At 39.5% G+C, this 25,970-nt stretch overlaps 1 protein-coding gene across 4 annotated transcripts in view; it reads right to left on the reverse strand.

Moving 5' to 3' along the window:
• Positions 1-3,852: 3,852 nt before the first annotated feature.
• The window catches only part of nr6a1a (nuclear receptor subfamily 6, group A, member 1a), a 125,651-nt gene continuing 103,533 nt past the window's right edge, over positions 3,853-25,970 (reverse strand). For 3 of the 4 annotated variants that reach the window (XM_088376087.1, XM_088376086.1, XM_088376088.1), the window contains 8 exons: positions 22,376-22,606; positions 16,456-16,511; positions 15,797-15,957; positions 14,951-15,181; positions 11,154-11,408; positions 9,180-9,301; positions 8,939-9,091; positions 3,853-8,719 (listed from right to left, as the gene is read on the reverse strand). In XM_088376087.1, coding sequence (XP_088232213.1) covers positions 8,589-8,719; positions 8,939-9,091; positions 9,180-9,301; positions 11,154-11,408; positions 14,951-15,181; positions 15,797-15,957; positions 16,456-16,511; positions 22,376-22,606 — 1,340 coding nt within the window. In that variant the 3' untranslated portion in view covers positions 3,853-8,588. Of the gene's footprint in view, positions 8,720-8,938; positions 9,092-9,179; positions 9,302-11,153; positions 11,409-14,950; positions 15,182-15,796; positions 15,958-16,455; positions 16,512-19,009; positions 19,718-22,375; positions 22,607-25,970 lie in introns of those variants that run through there. The other variant, XM_088376089.1, reaches the window with a different exon arrangement.

The following is a 25,970-nucleotide window of genomic DNA, read 5'->3' on the forward strand; positions in this document are numbered from 1 at the left end:
TGGCATTGCTATGTGTCAAGGTGAGACCACAGACACCAACACATCAAGCAAACAAACAGAGATAATAAATATGGCGGTTCTCCTGCTCGATGCTTATCGCTCAGTTGATAGTGGTGCTCAGGTCCTGTACTCTTGAATATATTCATGTACAAAATCCATCATCAGACCGCCCACCACTGCCTATCATGAGTGTTGTTGTACTCAGGGGGATCCACAGCCTTGACTGGCCAAGATCTGATTAGAGACTAGTTGGGTGGTGGTGGGAGGGGTTGTAGGCTTGCCTGTCAAAAGCCAATCTGTCAACCTTGAGGAGATAAAGCGATGCACCCTGGATCACTGACCTGCACTGCGCTCATGATGTTGGTCTGCTGATAATTTACTGACAACGCAACATACTGTACAACCACTAACTATACAATTTGAAATCTTCTTAAAGATATATGGAGTATACGTTTTGATACATAGAGATGTGGTTTATTAGTAACTCACTAATGATCAGTTTGGTTCTTATCAATGCCTCCATTTTCTAAACCTGTCTCATTCGGGTCATCGGTGAGCCCCACCAACGGACTTTATGTGAAAAACATGGAACACTCTGGGCTGGTTGCCAGTCAATTACAGACTAAATACAGACAAATTCTACCACTGACATTCACAAACTCAACTTTTTAGACAATTCGTGCTTTAATTAATCTGACATGCATTATTTTGGAATATGGGAGTAAACTGCTTGTACTGATTTGCACACATTCACGTGTATGTAATAATCAGTATCTATGTTAAGTAAGACGCAGCGAACATTTTCGGGGGTGTTTTTCTTTATTTTATTTTTGTCATAGCAGCAGAGTTGTTTGCACATTACCCTCACTGTTCTAAGGTTGGGCATTCAAATCTGGTCTTTGAACTTGTGTAGAGTTTGCATGTTCTCCTAAGGTTTTGTTGGGGTTTCTCTGGATATTCCAGCTTTCTCCCAAAAACATGCATGCTATGTTAGTTAGCTAGTTAGCAACACTTTAAATTGAACTGAATGGTTGGTTACCCTGTGCTTGGCTCGTGTCAGTATTTCAAAAATATTAAATTCAGATAACATTCTTCTGCAGAATCCTGATTAACATACTTGGATACTACAAGTAACCTGAACAAACTACATACCTCTAAATATTATAAATGCAACCTTGCACACATCCCCATTCTGGAAAGTATGCTACTTCAGTGATTCTGAAACTCTTGTCAAAATCTTGTTGGTTTAGTTATTAAATCTGTAGATTTTAATTTGATCTTTAAAAATGTTTTGTTTATTAACATTTGTTTTGATCGACATTCTATTCAACTTTTATGTGGAATACATTTTAAGGAAATCATTATTTTAGTACAGTTTTGTATTTTCCTATATTAAGGTGCGGTGCAAATGTTCACGCCACAGTATGCAAGATTACAGTGGCATACATTAATAACGATTGGTTAACGGTTTTAAGAATAAAACCTCGTTTATTGTTTTTAAGGTCATCGAGGCCTCCTGTGCTGTGTATTCTGAGCAGCTAAGTAGATTTCAAGTGGTATTTTGCAAAGTTTGAGAACGACTGGGCTACGTAAATCTATTTCGGTCACTTGTTGCACAAACATCAATTACCGTAATTTTCGGACTATAAGCCGCGCAGGACTATAAACGGCACCAGCTAAAAATTGGAGATATTTTTGTTTTTTCCTCATATAAGTCACATGTGTGCACTAGTTATTTACAAAGAAAGACAGTCCACAGAAAGCCTTTTTAAAGTTTTAATAACATACTTTAACATGTCTTTTTAAATGCTGCCTGTGACGCAGAAGTAGTACCGCAGCAACACGGAAGTGTGCATGCGAGTTATTTACAAAGAAAGACGGTACACAGAAAGCCTTTTTAAAGTTTTAACAACATACCTTAACATTTCTTTCCAAATGCTGCCTGTGACGCGGCAGTAATATTGCAGCAACACGGTAACACAGCACCTAGAGGGCTGGTTAGAAAAACATACCAGTAAAAGTAAAAAAAAGAACCAGTAAAAGAGCCATCTTCATCTTCCTCCTGTGTACTGAAACCAGTATTCCTCCTCAGTGTCCGATTGGAATAGCGTTAGATATCCATTGCCACACACTTTCTCAGTATATCTTTGGTCGTCGCTTTTAGGCATTTCTTCTAGCATTTTCCATGATGAGGGTGTGTTCATGCCAATTTTGTTCAAGCACGAAGCGCTAAGTTACATTAAACTAGCGAGCTACATGTATAGCTCCAGAGTAGACGTGACTGGGAAATAAAGAAAGAAAAGGGTGATGCAAAACGATGTCATCAACAATGGGCCAAATCGACTGCCTTTAACTTAAAAGCGGTATAATATGCATTTCTTTTGTCCCCCATAATGACGGTTTATGTATAAAAGCTTCCTTTCAGTAATGTCCGTCTTGATCTCGTTCCGTCGCTTCTTTGTGTGAATTATACGGCACTATTTGCCCGGCGGATGGACATACGATCAACACACCACTTTTCTCCCCAGTGTCTGTGTCATATATCCCTCCGCCCAGCAAAGCGGTGCCGCACAACAGCGATCCACAGCCTTTTTACGAGTGTATAAAAGTGATCAAGTCATCACAAAAATCATGGAAAAAATCCATAGATAAGCCGCACCGGACTATAAGCCGCAGGGTTCAAAATTTGAGCAAAAAGTAGCGGCTAATAGTCCGAAATTTACGGTAGAGAAACATTTTCACATGATCACCAGGCATTTGAATTAAAGCTACTTTGAATTGCTTTTAAAGAAAATTGAGAAAAGCTTTTTGTCCAAAATAGTGGTTCTTAACCTGGGTTCGATCGAACCCAAGGGGTTCGGTGAGTCTGTCTCAGGGGTTCGGCAGAGCCTTCCCCATGGAGGTCTGGACACACATGACTTTTCTTGTAAGTTTGTGATGACGCATGTCAGAAGTCATCTCTCAAAAGCAACAGCAGAAGTCACACACATTTGCACGTATGTATGTAATTTGTTGTGAGTTCATGCATTGTGTTGGTTTTGTGCTTTGAACAAGGTGATGTTCATGCACGCCTTATTTTGTGCACCAGTAAAAACAACATATCTATGGCTTGGAAAAAAACGTATTTCATTTCTCACTAAAGAGGGGTTCGGTGAATGCGCATATGAAACTGTTGGGGTTCGGTACCTCCAACAAGGTTAAGAACCACTGGTCTAAAAGAAGTCACTCAAACCATTACGCCGTGCTGAAATAGAATAGCAATAGAAATAGAAACAGATGAAGGGTAAAAATACAAGTGGGATGAATCCTGGTAGTTGACCTAATCAAGGACACTCTGTAATCCTGCTCTAGTATCTGGAACAGTTTGAGTTTATTTAAAAGGTGTTTGAAATACTGTCAAATAAACAGATTCGATCCAGATTACTTATTGAAAATTTCCGGTAACATTGTATTTTTGTATTGTACTGCATTGATGATTTCTATATTGATGACGTGATAGTCATGGATGGAGTTGGTCTCCACATAAGTCCCACATCAAATGCACAGCGTGCCACATGCTACAGATGACAAGAGCAGTAAGAACACAAAAGAGGATTTTTTTCCCCCCTCGTTGAGGGGAGTGAGTGGTCAATATTTCAGAAATCATCTAAAATTTTTAAAATCTATATTTGTGTTTAAAAAGAGGTGATGGACTAAAAAGTGCTTATTTTCCATTCAGCTTTCAGTTCTCCACTCTCTGTTTAGAAAAGGTTCAGGAACATTGGATCAGCGCAGCATCTAATCAGTTGCCAGTATATTCCTTTCTGTGACTAAAATAAATGGAATGAACAGAAAAATCAAGGACAGCGTGGGTATGCTTGCATAACATTCACATTTATTTGGTTTTCATTTCCTAACACATTCTAAACATGCTTTTAACACATAATGGATCACATTCTTCACAGGTAGTTAAAGTAACAAGAGCAGACAAGATTTCTGAAGAAAAAAAACACGAAGCAGTTTCAATTGTCTGTTCACAGTAAACAACAGTGGGTAAATCAATGTATTCCCTGAGATATTTCATTTTTCAATTCTTATTCACTTCAACCCCAGATTCACCTCACCTTGTGCTCCTGTAAACAGGCTATGAATTTGTTGCATCACTGGAGATGGACACATTTTACATGAAGACACAGCAAACAATGTATGACAGGCAAATTCAACTGCATATTAAGCATACACCAAGAGAAAACGATACATTTAAATGGTGATAACTTTGTGGCAATGAATACAGAGTAAAATGATCTCTGCAGTTACACAGAGCAGTCAGAAAGACTAAAAATCATAACAGGGCCCTTCGTTATTAGCCTCTCCTTATTATATCATGTTAATATCATTATCAGTGAGTAAAGTTGCAGCCTCAATTCAGAAGCCCGCATGAGTCCAAACCCAATGATAAAACCGCAGTAGTCTCGTGCCATAGTGCCAGGGTCATCCGACTGAGCGGAAGCATGTAAACACAAGTAGATGTCAGCGCGACCACAGTTACATTCCCTGATTGATAATCGATCACAAGCAGCATCAGATATGATAAGCAGCCACATTGTGAACACTGTTACCTTGAATGGTTAACATTTAGCTAAAAAAACAAAAAACAAAAAAAAAACACAGGCATAGCGTGACGTGTTGAATATCATGTATATACACATCCAACCACTATTCACAAGCTAGCAAGCTGCTTAAAAAAAAAATGTCAACACAGGAAAATAAAGCATTGCATGAGGACAGCGATAATGCTTCATGTGAATAACAATCAGTAGGCTGACATTGTCATGGACATTCTTTCATCTTTGGTTTTGGATTCACGATAACAGGGCAGAAGTGAAACAAAAGATGACCCTAATTCAAAATGAAACAAAAGGGTTGCATAAACGAGGATCCCTGATAATAGAGATTAAAATATTTGTTGTGTTCCAGCCAGAGGTCAGGGAAAATTAGCGGCTGATCGAGATAAACAGCAGCAAGTGTGAGGTAGAGAGCAACATGCAGCAACATGCTTAAAAAGTTACAATAATCAGGTTCGAAGCACTTTTATAAATCTGAGGTCACTGGGTGAGATAAGCGACAAACTATGAAAATGTAAGCAATGAGTCCAATAAATAAGACAAAAAAAATCACCTATTTGTAGTGTAAGTAAAATGATGACAAAGAGGTAGTTTCAGCACAGATATTACAAATGACATTTTCTTTGTGTTCAAAAAAAATAAAAATAAAGGAGCAATCCATTATCGTGAATTAGATTACGACAGAAATTGGCAGTAAAGTAGTGGAGATGAGTTATTTGAGTTAAGTAGCAGGATGCTACATGAAAGGAAAAATCTCCCTTCAGATCTTTTTCCTACAGTCAGATCTCTGATGTGTGTGATGTTCAATGCATTCCTGAAGTTACTTTGAGAGAAGAGAGTTGGTAGCGCCTCTGTTGTTGGCCACCCTGAATTTTTCTCTTCTTCTTCAACTGCATCAGTATTACTCTGCTGAAAGGTCTCTGTGACTGCCGATGCAGGTTAGTGCAGTTAAGAGATATACTTTGCATTTAACATGACACATCAAACAATGACGTTTCCAAGTCCCTGAGCTCAAGTAGTAGAAAATGAGTGGTTCGCGTCAGATCACAAACTCCAAATTTGCCATAAATCCGCCATTCACAACAGGTCGAATTATCCATCCATCCATCCATCCATTTTCTGTACCGCTTAGTCCCCACACTTAGGATAGGTGTGCTGGAGCCTATCCCAGCCGTCATCGGGCAGTAGGCGCGGGACACCCTGAGCCGGTTGCCAGCCAATCGCAGGGCACACAGAAACAAACAACCCTTCGCACTCGCACTCACACCTAGGGACAATTTGGAGTCTTCAATCGGCCTAACAAGCATGTCTTTGGGATGTGGGAGGAAACCGGAGTGCCCCGGAGAAAGCCCACGCGGGCCCAGGGAGAACATGCAAACTCCACACAGGGAGGGCCGGAGGTGGAATCGAACCCGCACCTTCGTAACTGTGAGGCGGACATGCTACCCAGGGCGCCACCGAGCCGCCTGGTCGGTGGCGCACTGGGTCGAATTATCGTCATGCTAAATGTGCGCTCACTTTAAAGGTGTTAACAGAGACTCACAAGGGGGATTGTTCTTATGAGGCCAAAAAACGGACGTCACTCACAAAATAATCTCAGGATCTATCTACATTAACTATTGCCGCAAAATCTAAAGCAATTTGCGGACTCTATCGTCATGGCTTGCACTGGAGTTAATGTGAAACGATCACTTGCATTGAAATAACTTTGCCGCTGTAGAAAATGGAAGATGACACCAGACTGGAATCCTAAGTGATCCCACAACACCTGATTTTGAATCTTAAGTAAAACATACAACTTGATGAAACGAGATGTCAGTATTGTCGCATAAAATGTGTCTGACATCACATCACCTGAGTAACACTTTTGTAAACTGCTGTGCACAAGGGAATGAGTCTTAAACCATGTCCACAAAAAAGTTAAGAAACAGAAAATGAGGATTTAGCCTCACTAAAAAAAAGACAATTAATACGTGAGAAAAATGACAACAGCCCAAAACATTCAAAAATCACTACATAAGTACTGTACATGAAAATGTAAAAAGAAAATTAAAAGATGAAATGAGAACTGAAGCATTTGAAAGAGAAACACTGCACAGGAGGTGTGGCTAAAAAGGGCAGCAGTGGGACAAGCGAGCAGTCCGGGAATGCGACTGCTTCTCGCTTTGCTCGTCACAAATGCTGAAAGAGGAACAATCACTGCCCACTCCCTATATGTTTCACTTTCAAACTACATCCACTCTCACCTGCACGAAGGGGCGGGGTGACCATCACGCAAATGAGGTGGAAACAATTTTCCTACAGAGGACTATCTATGTCCTGACAACTATGTTTACTACCACAACAAGCACATCAGCACAGTCGCTGGAGTAACTCCTGAATGCAATACATAACACTCACTTTACCCTGTTTCGATCCAGGCCAGTAGGGGCCTGAGAGAGGAACACACTGGGTGGGCAGTGGCCGAGGTCAGGTCTCTGAATGTCACCCATGTGTGCAAAAAAAAGAGAGTTGTTGCAATGACTGCATTTTTGCCTGTATTTCAAATGGTTTGCACACAATCAAACTGCTCAAAACTGGAGGCACCATAGAAAATGCTCGAGCTGTTAAAAAATGAAAGACCATTTGCGACAATAATGTGCATATCCGTCACAGAGAGCAAGGGCCAGAGATCTAGTCGATGCTCTAATCCAAATCAATCACACTAAAATCATATCACCACATCTTAAAATGATTATCTGCAATCTTTGTGGCTGAACTTGACTCAGCACAAAAACATTAATTTCCTAGTCCGTGGAGTCAACCAAACTCACTGTGAACCAGTTAGACGTTACCTGAGACAGAGTTTGGTTCAGGTCTAATCTAATCTTCTTCTAGTTTTGGCTCTGTGCAAAAACATGATTGGACTCAACAGGACCTGATAAAAGTCTAATTGCAAATGTCTTTGCTAGGCCGATGGGCATCGCGGTATCTTCATGACAACGACCTCATGAAATTATTCAATTGCTGATCAATTGTTAGTTTCCACCCAAATGCTATTAAATCCTTTTGGTTGAATGCATATGTGGGTGCAGGTTTAGCAGCATTTCAGAGGAAATCTGGCAATGTGCTCATCTGTACATCAGAGGATCGCCCCTCGGACTAAGATTGATTCATTTCTTATACTTATCCTTCATTGACAAGAAATGTTTTGCTGAGCTATCAGCTCCATACCCATCAATGGGCATTTGAGAAAAGCATTGCATAATACTTTGGTCAAAAAAAAAAAAAATAATAATAAAATAAAACAAAAGAAGAAAGCAAACAGCAAACCTAGCTATCCTCCCTTACCCTTGCAATAAAACCTTACTTCCCCAGTCTATGATTGTAAAAAATACCCGTATTCTCCTTTTCTATGAAGATCCCACTGATCCAAATAGCTGTCACCTTCACTCATGGAATGTTACGCCTCCCATAAGCAGAATGTCCAAGAGTCCATGCAGCTAAAGTAGCTGATCTTTTCTACCATCTAGTATTTTCCGAGTAATAAAACATAATTTCTTAATGTTTGATTTGCACAGCTTCTTTGAACATCCAGACTCTGATTGAGGTGCCGAAGCATCCACTGGAATTTTGTGTAAGGCTGGGCAACTCTTTAGTAACACCACGAAAATAGCAATAAGTTCTTCCTGAGGTAGACTTGTCACGTGTCTTCCCCCATCTGAATAAAATAAACTCTTATTATTTTTTTTAGTCTAGCTCTAACAATGGCAACACGGACACATTGAGCAAACTGGATACACACTTGTAAACTCCAAAGACCAATGCATCTATGAGCATTTGTTTTCTACAGAAGCATGTGCACAGTGTAAATCAGCATACATTCAGCTCTGTCGTTGTAATAAATACTAAAAGAAAAGGTAATAAAAAAACAAACTAGCTGCTTGTCACATTCATTAGAGGTGAGACCAGTCCCTTGCCTTGGGGGGTCAGGGTCAGGGAGGTCTAATTTCCAGAGGAGGTGGTCACACAAGGTGACGAGCCGGTCCTGTAGCTGGTAAGACTGGATTTGCAGGAGTGCAAGACTGCTTTGAATAAGAGGGGGAGCTGCTCCAGAGGAACATTGACCAGCTTCCCTGAAAACACATGCAACTGGTTTAGCTTGCCTTTTGCTCATAACTGCATAACATAGCAAAACAACTGGGTAATGAGGCTAAGTTGAAGGATTTGGGGCAAAAAGAATATGGAAACCAAATAATAAGATGGTTTCCTTTTCTTGCCTTACACTTGTGAATTCAATCGAACATCTATGCCCCCCCCCAAAAAAAACTAGTTGTACTCATTCTCAGTCTTACCTGCTATACAGCGGATCTCTGGCAGACACATCATGATCTCAGGAAAGCGTTTGGGCTGGTGCGGGTACTTATACTCAGTATAGTCCTGACACACATACCAGTAGCGCTTGTTCAGCTGCTCAAGCTGAGAGATGTTTGACAGACCTCTGATATCTGCAGGAATGCAAAGCAAAGCACGGATATAAGAAATATAGCACAGATGCAAAGAAAAAAATAAGAGTAATACTGTTTGCTCTGGTACCTTGGTTTAGGAAGTTGATAGCTTTCATGCAGGCATACTCCTCATTGCTGATCTTCAACTGGTGGAATTTACGAAATAGATAAATCAGCCTCTCCATCACCTCCATGCCGTCCTCACTGAAACTGAGGAATAACAAAGACAATTTCATGCAAGGCCTATTTCCACAAACCGTGTGTAAAATACTACAACATTTTTTCTAAACCTGATACCTAATGATTTTAATGTTTGACAGTGCATAAGAATATGTAAGTTAAATTCACCTCGTCATATATTCTTTGTAGGTCCTAGTTCATCAGATTAAAATTAAAAGTAGGAGCTGCCCCTTTAAATTCACAGCTATAACACCAGACTACAAACTGAGGTATCAGTGTGGCTCTGAACAGCATATTAAGAGGAAGTGTGTCATGAGGTTAGATAATTCCAGCATGATTTACACACAGCCAAACCCCCACACACATCTTTTATTACCAATACTGAGAGACATAACATCACATGCCAAACAGATGGTGTTTGCCACTGCTCTGTATTGGGGAGTCCTCCTATCCATGGACTGGTTCGCTGGCCCCATTCCAAGTGTTTTTTCCTTAAAGTGATACGGGGAATCAGAAACCGTTTTGGAGATATATGTACAGTCGAATTAACAGACTAGAACGTCTGGCTATCTGGGAGAGTTGTGATATCTACCTTAAATATACGGAAATTATTGGTTGGCTATTACAGTATTTGGAAATCTGACAGCTAATGTTATTATAAACATAGCCCCCCCCCACTACGATGAGGCAAGCACAGGCACTCGAGGAATAAAATGTCTAATGAATGTAGTGGAACAAGCTTTTAGAATATGTCGAATAGGTGGAAAAAAAAATCTTAGACTTAAGTCTAAGTCTAAAACTAACTATTTTAAATGACTGCAAAAAGAACAAGCTACTGCACCTAATAAAAAGATAACAATTGACCTTCAATTGTGTATTTATTACTTGATGATTATTATTTATTATTATTATTATTAATTTCTTACTCAACACATTTATTGCTATTGCTATCTGCTTTATTTGTTGCTCTCTTCTTTGTTTGATACTCATGTGCATCTCTTACAGGGCTTTTGATTAAACTCTAATAGTCATCACAAAACCCCTCGTAAAGTTTGTAACACTATATGGTAAAAACACTGCTTAGTATTGAGTTTGAAATTTTGTAACATGCTTTGAGTACCCAGCACTCTTTTACAGAACAGTAAACACAACTCAGTGTTTACACTTAATTTGTTATTATTATTATTATTATTATTATTATTATTATTATTATTATGCAACTCTGTGACCATACTTTCACTGGAAAAAAAACAATTGTACTTGTACTGTCATTATGTAAACAGCCTGAGCACTAGAAAAGCGGTGTGGAGGACAACAAAGGGAGCACACAGAGTGACAAACCTTTACTTAATTAACAATTGCCACGTTAAAAAGGTCTATTTGGTGCAGCTGGCGTTTGATGATCGTGACCCAAACATGCACAAGCAAATAGAAGTGGAACTATAGGGAAAAATGCTCAAAATTTACCTAACACCTGCAGTGGTATACATGTTTTTTTATGTGTTGCTTAATATCAGTGCGCGTGGGTACCTGCACAGTTTTTGAGCGTTCAAATATGAAGCATCCCACCTGGCCCCCATGCTAACCTATACCGTGCAGCACTATTCAGTGTGAAACTGCCTGTGCCCATAAACCTCTAATGCTAAAATTGTCTCTGCTGTGAAGTAAATCAATAAATACAGTACACTACACTACTCATAGCTCTGGGTTTGTTACAGTATGTAAGCTTAACAGCTAACACGTTAGCTGTACTCAATTATTTAAAGAGTAGTTAAAATGAAACTGATAACTTTTGAGTCATTGGCTAGAACTGAAAAACAAACATTAAACACATGGACTGAAACTAAAGGGTTGGCATGCTGTAATTTTCACAACCGCTCACCCCTGCAGCTCGTCATCAGATGGTGTGTACTTGGCCGTGACATTTGCCAGGTCGCCAAAGATTTGCGCGCTGTAGATTGTGAGACATGAGAGTAGGATGAGCTCCTGCCAAGTGGAGCCCAGCAGGCAGGTGTAGTCCTCAATGGAGAGCTCGCAAAAGAAAGGCAACTTCTTGATCCATGAGATCTGACGGAAGAGTAGCTCATCTGCCAGGCGGCACAGCAAGGCAAACAGCTCCACCTGTGTTACCTTGTAGCTTAGGTACAAAAATAAATATAGAGGAGAGGAATCATTTTAAACACATTTAATAGCGAAAATGTCTGTGTGTCTTTAACCATATCTGGTTTACATTAGAAAATAACAATACGAGTCACATTCAAGAATGTGAATACCAGAGGTGGCCATTCTGTCCCATGGATGGAACGGTCCGGGACACCCATTTTGCGGACGAAGGACGAGGGACGACAAAGTTAAATAAAATGACGAATTGATTGAAGTGGTTATTCGTCCGTCCATCCCTGTAATCGCCCGCATCTGTGTCAAGTGGAGACTAAATTCTCAGTCTGTCCAACGGACCGTTTCGGCACACTAACACATAAGTCTTTCTGCTTTGTCATGCTTGTGTAATCCATATGCTCAAAAATAAAAAATGGTTTATTGCTTCTTGCATGAGGTTGTAATTCCTTACTATCCACAGCGATTGGGACCAAGCCGGTCATGAATCCCGAACTTCAGAAAATAAACGGTGCTCCATTAGAATAGCCTTTATAAAGATTTCAAAGCATAAATATACAAACTAAAATCCCCAAACACTTACATAGCATTTTAAATGTTGACTAACATCTCTCAATTTTGTTGTACCCTTAAAACTCAATAAACTTTTAATGCTAAACTCTAAACAGGTTTGCCAGTCACAACTACATTGATGATCAAAATTGTCAATAATTAATTTAAAGGTCGACGAGTCCTTTATGATGCAAACCTGCCTTTCATTGGATCACATTGTGGACACTCGACAATCTGAAAAGAGAGCATGTGGCTGATGCTTGATTTTATTTCTGACATCGGGACAGTCATGTCTGCACACACAGGTTACGGTGTCATTCTTTTTGTATTTATAGATAGTTTTATAGTATTAGTACAACACAGCATTCTGTATAGGTTTGGGTTTCATTTAAAGTTAAAAGTTAAAGTCCCAATCATCGTCACACACACATCTGGGTGTGGTGAAATTTGTCCTTTGCATTTAACCCATCCCCGTGTGATTCTGATCCATCCCCTGGGGGAGAGGGGAGCAGTTAGCAGCAGCGGTGCCGCGCTCGGGAATCATTTGGTGATCTAACCCCCCAATTCCAACCCTTAATGCCGAGTGCCAAGCTGGGAGGCAATGGGTCCCATTTTTATAGTCTTTGGTATGACCCGGCCAGGGTTTGAACCCACAACCTTCCAGTCTCAGGGTGGACACTCTACCACTAGGTCACTGAGCTGGTAGAGCTAAAAATAACCCATCCATCCATCCATCCATCCATCCATCCATCCATCCATCCATCCATCCATCCATCCATCCATCCATCCATTTTCTATACCACTTGCCCCCATGGGGATCGCGGGTGTGCTGGAGCCTATCCCAGCAGTCATTGGGCAGTAGTCAGGGGCCAGGGTTTGAACCCACAACCTTCCAGTCTCAGGGTGGACACTCTACCGCAAGGTCACTGAGCTGGTAGAGCTAAAAATAACCCATCCATCCATCCATCCATTTTCTATACCACTTGCCCCCGTGGGGATCGCGGGTGTGCTGGAGCCTATCCCAGCAGTCATTGGGCAGTAGTCAGGGGACACCCTGAACCGGTTGCCAGCCGATCGCAGGGTACACAGAGACGAACAACTATCCACACTCGCACTCACACCGAGGGGCAATTTGGAGTGCTCAATCCGCCTACCATTCACGTGGGAGGAAACCGGAGTGTCTGGAGAAAACCCACGCGGGCACAGGGAAAACATGCAAACTCCACACAGGGAGGGTCGGAGGTGGAATCGAACCGGCACCTTCCTAACTGTGAGGCGGATGTGATAACCAGTGTGCCACGGAGCCGCCGCTGAAAATAATAAGGTGACAATATTGCCTTCAATTTAAGATTATCCATAAACGACAGGATTTTGAGTGCAAGCAACAAAGTTTAATCAAAGTTGGATATACAACCATCTTAAATGTCTTCATCATTCATTTGTACATTCTTTAAAGAAACAAGCTATAAGCTAATGATGGTTATTTTAAGAGCTAATGTGATATGCCGCGATTTACATATTCATCGACAATTTACGACAACTCTTGTTGATTAATCCAGAGATGTACCCAGAAATTTTTAATGGATTGGACTAGAAGAAAGTTAAGCCGGACATTTTTTGACAGAGGAAACATATATATAATATCCAATAATGTCTAGCAGAAATAAATTTAAGGTTTATTCTGACCTATTTAAGCGAAACAGCGCACCCCGCTGTCTTCAAGTGCACACTGGGCACGGTGGGCTTACTAGTACAATAATCACATGAATATAGCAGTAGTTCACCAAATTCGCATCATGACTGCATTTTCAATGCAGACAAGATGCAAAAAGTGGCAAAGTGATTTTAATAAGACATTTGCGATCCTACTTTGATTACAATGCGACATCGATGCACGCCATTCAGCCTGCCTACAATAGCAGTGTGTTTCACGTGTGTACGAGGACCTTTACTATTAAGAGATCCAAGAATTGATGGAAAAATAATAACAATCACAACTCTCATGGAGGCGCCGATTTTGGTGTCCGCAACTCGGGGAAAAATATTTTCACCAGCGGCTCGACACGCACATCTCAGTGTTTGCTGGAAAATCATTGCTCATGTAAATTCCATTGTAACGGTTGAGTGAGAATAAAACATTTTTTGAAAATTTTCAATACATTTTATACATTTTGGTTTGAGTGTCAAAGATGCTGGAGCCGATCTTTTTTATAAAAAGAAATCTGACAGCCGAAAGTAGATCTAATGGATTTAATAGTTTTAAAACCGTGTTTACTTTATGTTGTAAATGTATATATATGTATACATATATATATGTATATATATATATATATATATACATATATATACATTATTATATACATATAAATATATAAATATACATTTATTATATACATTTCATTCATCTTCATCTTTCATTCATATATATATATATATATATATATATATATATATATATATATATATATATATATATATATATATATATATATATATATATATATATATATTTATATATAGTATATATATATATAATAAATAGCAATATATATTTTGCTGAAAAGACAAATTAAGTATTGGAGTTTGTATCTATTTAGACGCCTGTGTATATTTTCCAGCGCCAAGTTATCGGCTTCCTTGACTACTAATTTTATTGTTATCGATTCTGAAAAAAAAAATCTGCCTATCTCAGTTTCTTTCATTCTTCTGGATGGACTGTCTGCAAGATTGCGGAATTCAAGGGAATTATTTACCCATGCCTGAAATTCTTTGTATATTCAGGCATAGGCATGTTGGAACCTCCCCAAAATAGTTTGCATTGTTAGCTGCAGGGAATTGATCAAAACTAGGGCAGATATGTAAATGACTTCATCAACCTGTTCCATCTCAAGTGTATGAGAAAAGTGGTAAACCTTGACTCATCTATGGAATAAAAACAGAACACACACTAGACACACAATAGATTTTGATAGTTTTGAGCAGGGAAGTGTATTCAAGCTTTGGTGTTCTCACCCATCTTCTATGAGCATCGGGGTGGTCAGCGGGGCCAGGTCTTCTGCTGCCACCAACTGCAACACCAATGGATGGGACTGTGGGTAAAGGCTGCGAGGCTGGGGGGCCAGCAGACCAGACTGGGCAGCATAACTGAAGAGGTGTGGCAGGAGCTGGTAGTGTGTTGACATAGAGGTGTTGATGTACTGATCTCTGAGAGCTGCGGTATAGCCAATCATCTCGATGGAGCGACTGTGAAAAGCAAAGACCAAGTTAACCAAATATATGTTCAACTGTACTGACGAGTTCATATTTGAGTATTCACCACAAAAGTATGTAATTATGTATATAACTTTTGTTCATGCTTCTTGTATTTAATTTTTTTCTCGAGGTGATTGGTATCTGTTCCACCGAATACAAAAGTGTACATGGGTACTGTACCTGCATCCCATGGTGTGTTCCGCTTTGGAATTTTGGTATTCCGCCCCATTTTATCTTACGTTACATTTGATAAGACAAAGACGATACTCGCTGATTAGCTATCAGCTGCAAAGATGAGTAGATAAAGCATTCCATATAAAATGGGGCAAAAATAAATGTCCTCGGGCAAGGACCTAGACGTTATTTGTCCTTGCTGAGGAAAGATAGACGATGCACGCTTCTTCATTACAAGAAGCACTGATAGTGGAGTGATTTCTTTCTGTTTGATGTCATCACCATGCCAGAAGAGCTGCAAGCGACGGTATTCTTCATGCAATGAATACTTTAATTCAAGTCTTGCAGAGATGAATGAGGTATTAGTCTGTCAGGGCCGGCTCATTATCTCATAGATGATGTGCAGTGGAGTGGATGAGACAAGCGACTCACTTGGATGACAGCGTGGAGGCAGGTGACGGCTGGTTGCCCTCCGAAGCTCCATTGCTGGGAGAGCTGTGGTCGCTGTCACCGTTGTTACCCCATGTGTGCTCTGGAGCGTCTTCCTTGAATTCCTGGCCTGACATGATGCGCTCAATCTCCTCCTCCGTGATCTAAAACGAACATAGTGACACTTCTGGGCCTGGGGGGAATTTAAATAATGTCCTTTTGACCAAAAGCAAAGAGTAGCTCAATTCCGTTAATTAGCATGTACTACCACAACAGTACTTTTCACTCAAATGTTCAGGAGCAAGGCCACTGTCACACAATGAGAGGGACCTTGAGAGAAAGAAGAAAATGTGAGTGAGTGTGTGTGTGTGCGCGCGTGTGCGTGTGTGTGTGTCTGTGTGTGTGTGTGTGTGCGCGAGTGTGTGTTTACACAATTAAAATCGCACGTCCACGCAGAGAGAGAACTGAAAAAGATATATTTAATATATTTAATATACTTGCTACTGAAATTGCAATTCATTTCTCCTCAATGGAATCTCCAATATACAAGTGAATGGTTCATCTGCTCATCATTACGCAAGCAACGAAATCCTGGCTTCAGCCTCAATACTTGTTTACAGTACAAGAAAAATCTCAGTGAACGTCAGCGACAAATTTTTTACCTGAACTGGTCCGATGCTTTTGTTCCTCCCTCCTGGCATGCCATCTTCTCTGATTGCTATGTGGTAAAAAGAAATAAACAGGAACATTTGTTTATTGTTCATGTCAATATCCTATTCACTAGTACCATAGTGATTATAAATACTTCAGCTCTATCTCGTGGCTGAAACAAAATTCCTAAAGAACAGTCCAAAAGTTGGCTGCTGTGTGATATTCCTCCTTCAACTTTCTTGTTTTGTTGCAAAGGGTAAGAGGGTTTTTCTTTTAGCTTTGATAACAGTAGACTTTGGGAGTTGTTTATCTTTAAATCAGGAGTCAGTTTACTGAGTCTTGAGAGACTAATCTATAAATGTATACTTTTCTGGCCACCAGACTAGTTAGTAGTAGTGCGACTCACAACTTATCCATAAGGGGGCAGTACAAAACCGGTTAAACTCTTCATACAGTGAGGCTCTAACGCTCCAGAAAATTGAACAAACCGTGTCTTGGTATATTTCAGCAATCTTGGAATATGTGTACAAATAAGCCCTAACCGTAGAAAAAAAGAAAGACTAAAGTACACAGCAATTACTATAATAATGATACTAATGCAATTGATAACAACAACAACAATATCAACAACAACAATAATAATATCGATACAATAATAATAATATCAAGACAAAGCAGTACAGAAAATGGATGGATGGATGGATGGATGGATGGATGGATGGATGGATGGATGGATGGATGGATGGATAGATAATAATAATAATAATAATAATAATAATAATAATAATAATAATAATAATAATAATAATACTTTGATCTCCATTATGTGGCACCTTATGAGAAACAAAGACCCTAAACAGTATTTTATATATTATCAAGCTACTTCTGCATGTAGATGTATAATGTAGTAGGTCAGAGGTTTTCAACTGGTTTTGTCCAAGGGACCACCATTATAACCTAGAAGCAACTCAGGGATCACTGCTTTGGCGGAATATTTTTTGCACCGAAGGAGGATAGACCTATACAGGCTATTTGCATCTATATGTGTATTTTGGGAATCTCAGCTACATTTGACATAATTTGAATGGGTGAATGATTAACAAAATTAGCTGAAAAATAAATCAAGTCTAAATAGAAAATCAACTTCATTTTTAAAACTGTTACAATTATTTTTCATTTCCAATTTCGCGGACCACCTACAATACCGACACGGTTTACTAGAGGGCCACGGACCACCAGTTGACAATAACTGTAGTAGGCCAATGCATGTATGTCCACTTGGATATACAAAAACTGATGTGGCGTTAAAAATCTCTTAATGGCTGGTGAAATAATTTGAAACATAAGTAATGAATCAAAAATGAGTGAAGGTGTTGCCTTTCAATTGAGCAATGACCTTACTACTGTATTTTGTTGCAAAGACTTTTGAGGCAATCAATGCAATACAGTTTGTGTACCGTATTTTCCGGACTATAAGTCGCTCCGGAGTATAAGTCGCACCAGCCATAAAATGCCCCAAAAAGTGAAAAAAAACATATATAAGTCGCTCCGGAGTATAAGTCGCATTTTGGGGGGCAATTTATTCGACAAAATCCCACACCAAAAACAGTCATGAACGAGCAACAACAGGCTAAACGATAGCAACAACAGGCTAAACGATAGGTATGCTAACGTGACAAACACAAACAAAGAGCTGAGAACGGGCCTGATGTCACATATAGAGTGATTAAGGACAACTATTACATGAATAACATGTTTATAAAACCATCTGTGTCACTCCAATTCATTAAATCCATCGATCATTCGATACGATAGCAACAGGCTAAACGATAGGTATGCTAACGTGACAAACACAAATGAGGAGCTGAGAACGGACCTGACGTAACATATAGAGTGATTTAGGACAACCATTACATAAATAACATGTTTATAAAACCATCTGTGTCACTCCAATTCATTAAATCCATCGATCGTTCTTTGTCAACAATGGCTGCGCGCGGCTGAGGGCGCTTGCACTTCAAAATATTCCACAGGCTCATATAACGATAGATAAACTATATTTCAAATAACTATAATATAAGCAATAATATTATCAAACCATCCGTGCACTTTAAATCCATTAAATCTATCGATCAAATTCCTCGTCCTTTGTCAACATCGCCGCGCGTGCGCCCTGACGTCAGCCTCGTCTTTATTCCACAGATCTAGTATATAACTATATTGTAGCGTTAACAAAGTACAAGGATAGACGTGGGTTTGGTAAACGGCTCTTTATTCCACAAAACAAACTTCCAAGCGTGTGGCGGCGTGGACTTCCAGACACGAGAGCTCCATGGCAGAGGATAGGGCGTGCGTAATGGCCATGTCCGAGCCCCATGCACCGTTCGCGGACAGCCACTCGGCCGAGCGCCGGCCCCCGACTCAGTTGAGTAGGACCGGGCGTGCGTAAAAGCCATAATAGTTTTTCAAACCTTCTATGTCACTCCAAATCCTTAATTCCTTTAAACTCTTTGTCCTCCGTGTCACTTAGAAATGATCACCGCTAATGATGCCGGTAGTCCTTACGTGGGTCGCGCCGCGCGGTGCCACTGACGTCACTTGAAATAGTAATCCATTGGTACATCAAGGTTCTCCAAACGTTCTTTCTGCTGCTCGATTACTGTTTTCAGCTGCATATTTTACAACTTGAAGTTTGTAACTTGCAAAATATGCAGTTTCGTCTGAAAATATATATTTTTTTAAATGTAGTTTTTTGTTTTGTTTATTTGGTTGTTTTATCAAAGACAAAGTCTGCTTTATTGTCGATTTTTTTTTTTCATATACCAAGACACAAAGAGATTGAAATTACGTTCCCACTATCCCTCGGTGAGATAGTACACATATCCATACAAGCAACACAAAAAAAACCAAGAAGGCATAAACAATGAATAAATAAGAGTGTTGAATAAATGATAAATAAACAAATAATAATAAATAATAATAATAAATATAAGAGGAGCAAACAGACAGTGGACTTGGATATGGTGCTTTAAAGTGTTAATTGCTTTATTTGATGTTTTCTCTATTTTTTATGTTTTGAATATGTTCAAGATAAAGATATAAAAGCATGTTAAGTGATCAACTATACTAAAAATAACATGGGAAGTGGTCAACTATACTTTTAAGTGATGTCTTAATGATCAAGTAAAAATTTGTGAAAAAAAAACATATATAAGTCGCCCCCCCACCCAAACTATGAAAAAAAACGCGACTTATAGTCCGGAAATTACGGTATCACTCATATTATTCCACTCATGGTGTAGTCGACTTTGGTGGAGGCAGCGTGGGTTCAGTTCCTTCTCAGTGATGGTGTGGATGTGAGTCTAAATCAGGGGTGGGCAATTAATATTTACAAGGGGCCACATGAAAAACCTGAGTTGTGTCAGAGAGCCACACCTACGATAACTTAAACCTGCTCAATTTTCTTCCATTGTAAAATGCACTAAATTATTTATTTTAAATAGTTGGTACTGGTAATTAGAAGAATACAATTATTCTGTTTATATTTATATTAAGCTATGCGTGCGTAATGGCCATGTATGCGCCCCACACACCGTTCGCGGACAGCCACTCGACCGAGCGCCGGCCCCCGACTCAGTAGAGTAGGACCGGGCGTGCGTAAAAGCCCTAATAGTTTTTCAAACCTTTTATGTCACTCCAAATCCTTAATTCCTTTAAACTCTTTGTCCTCCGTGTCACTCAGAAATGATCACCGCTAATGATGCCGGTAGTCCTTACGTGGGTCGCGCCGCGCGGTGCCACTGACGTCACTTGAAATAGTAATCCATTGATACATCACGGTTCTCTAAACTTTCTTTCTGCTGCTCGATTACTGTTTTCAGCTGCATATTTTACAACTTGAAGTTTGTAACTTGCTAAATATGACTTTCTTTTTGGTGCCATTTTTCTTAAGCCCACCCAGTTGATGAGTCACGGCCAACGGTGAAATTTAAAGCGCCCTCATCCAGTTTCGTCTGAAAATATAATTTTTTTCAGATGTAGTTTTTTGTTTTGTTTATTTGGTTGTTTTATCAAAGACAAAGTCTGCTTTATTGTTGATTTTTTTTTTCATATACCAAGACACACAAAGAGATTGAAATTACGTTCCCACTATCCCTCGGTGAGATAGTACACATATGCATACAAGCAACACAAAAAAACCCAAGAAGGCATAAACAATGAATAAATAAGAGTGTTGAATAAATGATAAATAAACAAATAATAATAAATAATAATAATAAATATAAGAGGAGCAAAGAGACAATGGACTTGGATATGGTGCTTTAAAGTGTTAATTGCTTTATTTGATGTTTTCTCTATTTTTTATGTTTTGAATATGTTCAAGATAAAGATATAAAAGCATGTTAAGTGATCAACTATACTAAAAATAACATGGGAAGTGGTCAACTATACTTATAAGTGATGTCTTAATGATCAAGTAAAAATTTGTGAAAAAAAACATATATAAGTCGCTCCTGAGTATAAGTCGCCCCCCCACCCAAACTATGAAAAACACTGCGATTTATAGTCCGGAAATTACGGTAATTTTTTTGAAACTGCCTTCTGCCCACATCATATTTTGTTCTCTTTGTAAGTAAACTGCTCCACTTGTCTCAAGATTGAAGGGTGCAGACGGGGCTCATGCGGTTGCTAATAGGCCATTTTAGTTGGCAATGCTTTGTTCATTGCTATTCTTGAATGTTTAGTCTGTCGGGTGTCCTAATTCTGTTGCGGAACCCTTTTAGTGGAGGCCAAACGTTCTATCACTGGGAAGCATATTTTGCTCCAGAATGCATTGTTCGTCTTGAGATCATTGAGTCATTAAATTGAAAGCTTGTGAGATTTGTAAAGAAGCTCCAGAATAATCTCCAACGCTTCTTTCTTCTAGAACCTTGATGGATTATTTACATGCATTTCGGAAAGATCCAGTCACCAAGCTATTTAGTTACTTGTGTTTGTATTCTTTCTTCAACAAATGGCAGCAATAATGTTTTCCATCAGGCATGCACAGTACGTACTGTATGTACGAGGGAAAATGGTATTGTTATCTACAGTAAACGTCTGTGTATATTATGAATCATCCAGGTTATGGTAATCTGCAAATGTTGAATCGAGGCAAGTGGACAGTTCTTGAAAGAGTTTCAACAAACAAGAAGATTCCAGGGGCCTCATATTCAAAGGCAGCACCTTGCATGGCAGCAGCCTCCCACTGGTGAAATATCCTAATTTTGTTGTATACCAGTTGTACATTGACAGGAAAGGCATTCTTCTTCTTCTTCTTCTTCTTCTTCTTCTTCTTCTTCTTCTTCTTCTTCTTCTTCTTCTTCTTCTTCTTCTTCAAAGATTTTATCCACAAATATGGCGTACAGCCGAATCCGCCAAAAAACGTGTAAAAAAAAAAAAGCAGATTCATTTATCTGTGAATATGCATGATTCCAAGCACATTCCTTTCGTACGTCTTAATCAATGCAGAAATGTTTAAGTACCAGGAACCTCCCTCTCCGCGCTCCTATATATTCATATGCAAAATTGTATGAACAGGGCCTGTCGGTGGGAATAATCATTCTGCTTGATCAGATAATCGGATTATCAAGGCATGAATCACCAATGAAGAAAAAAAAAGCAACTTCACAAAATGAGATCTGGAAACACTGGTGACTGTTAAAGCCAGGCTTGAACATGTAGGGTTCTAATATGGGTTGACTGACCAGTTGCTTAGCTCAGTGGTCAATGCTCTGCGCTCCCAAACAGGAACGTGGCTGATCCCTGAGCTGGGTTGACATCGCAAGAATAAGAATTGTTTGTTTTCATTTTATGCATTGTACTGTATTTGTATTAGACAGCTGATATTGAGCCTTGAATATTAGCAAAAATTGGCAGCATATAGTTTACCTTTGCGGTTCATCCCCATTTGCAGACACTTGAGTAGGCGGCAATACTGGCAGCGGTTCCGTTGCTTGCGTGACATCTCACAGTTCTTGTCCCTGCTGCATCGGTATACGCGCTTGTTGCAAATGCTACGCTTGAAGAAACCCTTGCAGCCTTCACAGGAGATGATGCCATAGTGCAGGCCTGTGGCTCGATCTCCACAGATAAGGCAAGTACGTTGCTCAGCTGGATCATCTGCAGAGGTTCAATGAAAATACAGAAAAAACATAGTCACTCTCTACGTTGAGGACTTTGCTGCCCCAAATATTTGACGTAGAAAAATGTGGGTGCAAAAACCTTCCAGGCAGAAGTTTTTAATTAGGATTTTGGGGGTGGTTGGGGCTTAAGTGCTCGCTGGGCGCTGGCTAATCTTGTGGGATGTTAAGCTACAACTCTCATTTTGTAAAAGTGGGGGTGTAATCAGCACAGGGACATAAAGCACGTTGTGCATATTTTACTCAGGAGCTTTGATGAAGATTTGTTGACACTTTGCAGCTTCACCTTTCTTTGCTCCAAACAACAGCCATGATTATCACATGAACATGCAACAACCTCAGAAATTAAATAGCCAGGCATGAAGTAAACATTGTTTATCCGCATATTATTTCGTGGTATTTTGCTGGTACATGTGTACAGCGGTGAAACATTCAGCCATTAAGATGGCATGGCTTTGAAGCTGATATTTGGTGCAGCAGAGAATTAAGAGTGGATTAAAGAGAAACACATTAGAGACTGCAGTCTGCTGAAGAAACTTATAGACTCAGGTGGTCTGAAAATGTTACGACAGCAGTTTGGGGAAGCTGTCAAAAAGCTTTTCTTAATCCCCCCCACCCCATTTATCGTCATGCTACATAATGCAGCCAACAAAAAACAGATTTCTCGAGGAGCACATCCTGAAAGCTGCTATAACATGAATATTGCTAATTATCATCACAGTGCAGCAGGTGAGTTGATTGAATTGCAGGACGACTGTAATTTCTGCATCACACTCTGTAATGGTGTCAATTTTTTTTATTTCATTCATTACACTCATTATGATTCTTCAAGGGGGAACCAACTTGCATACTGCTGCAACACATAGCCAACCAGATGACGCACATGCAGACATACAAAGAGACAGCAAAGTGAAAAGGGAGCTGAATACATTGTTCCCCCACTATATTGCAGTTCACCTTTTGTGGCCTCACTCTTTCTTGAATCTTTGAGGGGCTGTCAGCGTATCATGCTTTTATTGATGTATTTTACAGAGTAGGGATGGTAAATGGCAAATAAAGTGCACTGATATAGTGCTTTTATCGACACCACGGTGCACATAGTGATTTACAAAGTCTCACATTCACACATCCATGCACATGCACTGTGTTCTGACACAGCATGTCCCCATTTGGAGCTGCTACGGCGCGCACCGGCACTCTGTATTTGGCGCGCCAATAACCAAACGACACCATTATGTTTGGAATTTCAGGCTGCTATTCTAATGTGCTGTTGAATCAGTCAGTCGAGGTGTATAAGCCAGATAGTGAACCATCCTCTGTCACGGTTAGGGTCTTTGTTGACAGCAGCATGGAATTGTTGCAGGGGATCTTTCTACATTAAAAGGGAAATGTTCAGTTCATATATGTTAATTTCTTCGCATTCTCATCGCCTATTTGTTGTTTTCTTTGCGTTGAGCTCATCATTTTCCTCTGCGAGTTTTAATTGTATTACGGAGTCAATGCTATATGCCAGTTCTGCAGCGATAGGGGGATCGAGTCATGTGACTTGAGTTGATTGAGACTCGAGTTGCCATTTTTATGGCTCTTGTGGTACAAATGACTTGACGTATTTTCTGCACCATAAGGCACACTTAATTTTCTTTAATTTTCTCAAAAAATGAAGTTGCGCCTTTTAATAAGGTGCACCTATTTTGTGGACCAAATTCCAAAATCTGTAAAGTTGTTTTGTATGGCTGTCGCCACACAAAGACGTAATATACTGGCGTAATATGTAGACCCGATGAAACAATCAGAGGACATTTCGTTTTATGTAGATCGGACAGAAAACCAACCAGAGGACTGTACGTAATATGGAGGGTATGTACCTCGGTTTGTGCAAAGCAAACCGCATTAGGACCCTCTAAAATGGCATCGTCAAAGAGACATGTTTACGAGGCACAACTCAAGTTTTCTGGAAAGCCAGGATCATTGCGAAAAAATATCATGACAACGACAAGACGATGACAAGAGTGAACTTTTCATGTTTAATGGCGAACTCGCCCAACTGTTTAATTTGGATAGAGAAGATGGGGACTTTGAATGATTTGCATAATAATATAAATTAATAATGTGCAATTGAGTCTGCGCCTTTTAACCCGAAGCATCTTATGGTGCGGCGAATACGGTAACTTACCCAAGTTAGTGGCATATTCTGCCGTTTACACTTTAGTCAATTACATACACGCATTACTTACACACTTTGAAATTGCGCGGATTCTATCGTCAAGGCGTCTGAGACACTCACCTGCGTAATCAGTGAAAATGCATGTGGCCATCACAGAGGCGTGACCCATTGAAATCTAAAAATGCCTGCAAGTCCCAGATTGTCGAGTTTTTCTGTGATAGAGACAAACCATTTGTACCACAAACCTGGCATCACCATCACTTTTTAGTGTGAAGTGGAGCTAAGATGAGAGCAACATCTCCAAAGTTTCATTTCATCTGTCTGATGCAGCTGAGATAGTGCTATGAACTCATGCTGGACAGGTTAGCTAAACAGTTTATCTCACCAATCACCGGTCAAATACTTAATGTCAATTCTGCCTTTAATTGAGAAGTTAATAAAGCCATAGATTAGACAACACGGAAACTGTATTCTCAAACAATACCATTTAAAACAGCAATCATTATTAATGCAAACACGTCGACAAATAGATTATAATGTAGTGCTATAATCGGGGGTAAATATTAAATAAAATAGTCTAAATATATGGTGCTTTTCTGCTTATGTTTGATGTGGAAGTGCCCCTAAATGCATGTTAACTTCACTTGATTTTAAAAAGTGACGAACAAAAGTCCACAGATTTAATGCCTTTTGTTCACCCATTTACACACACTAATTACATTTGGGTAACAGAGTGGCAGCAGAACCAAGATATGTATTTTTTAATTATGATGGTTATACATGTTTACGCCTACGTTTGCAACATTTTTCAGTATTTCTCATCAGATTAAGTGTGGCTCTCAAAAATGTTACTATGGAAAATAACATGCATACTTTTAAATAATGTTAGTGTAGCCATTAATTTTATGAGTTGATTTTCATTTAATTTTGAGAGATGTAAGTGTTCGATAAATTAATAAGAGATATATATATAGATATAGATAGTATATATTTTTTTTAATCGCTCCAACATTAGTCGTGCTGAGCAAGATTTCACGGCTTGATTTACGACTTGCTTGAACCAAATAATGACTTGACTTGCTTGAAATTTGGTGGCGACTCGACTTGGGACTTGCTTGAGACTTGCAGATTACGACTTGAGACTGACTTGTTACTTGCAAATATGTGATTAAATCCCACC

Source organism: Syngnathus floridae, chromosome 5, assembly GCF_059516105.1.
Source record: "Syngnathus floridae isolate MCC-2025c chromosome 5, RoL_Sflo_1.0, whole genome shotgun sequence".
NCBI lineage: Eukaryota > Metazoa > Chordata > Actinopteri > Syngnathiformes > Syngnathidae > Syngnathus > Syngnathus floridae.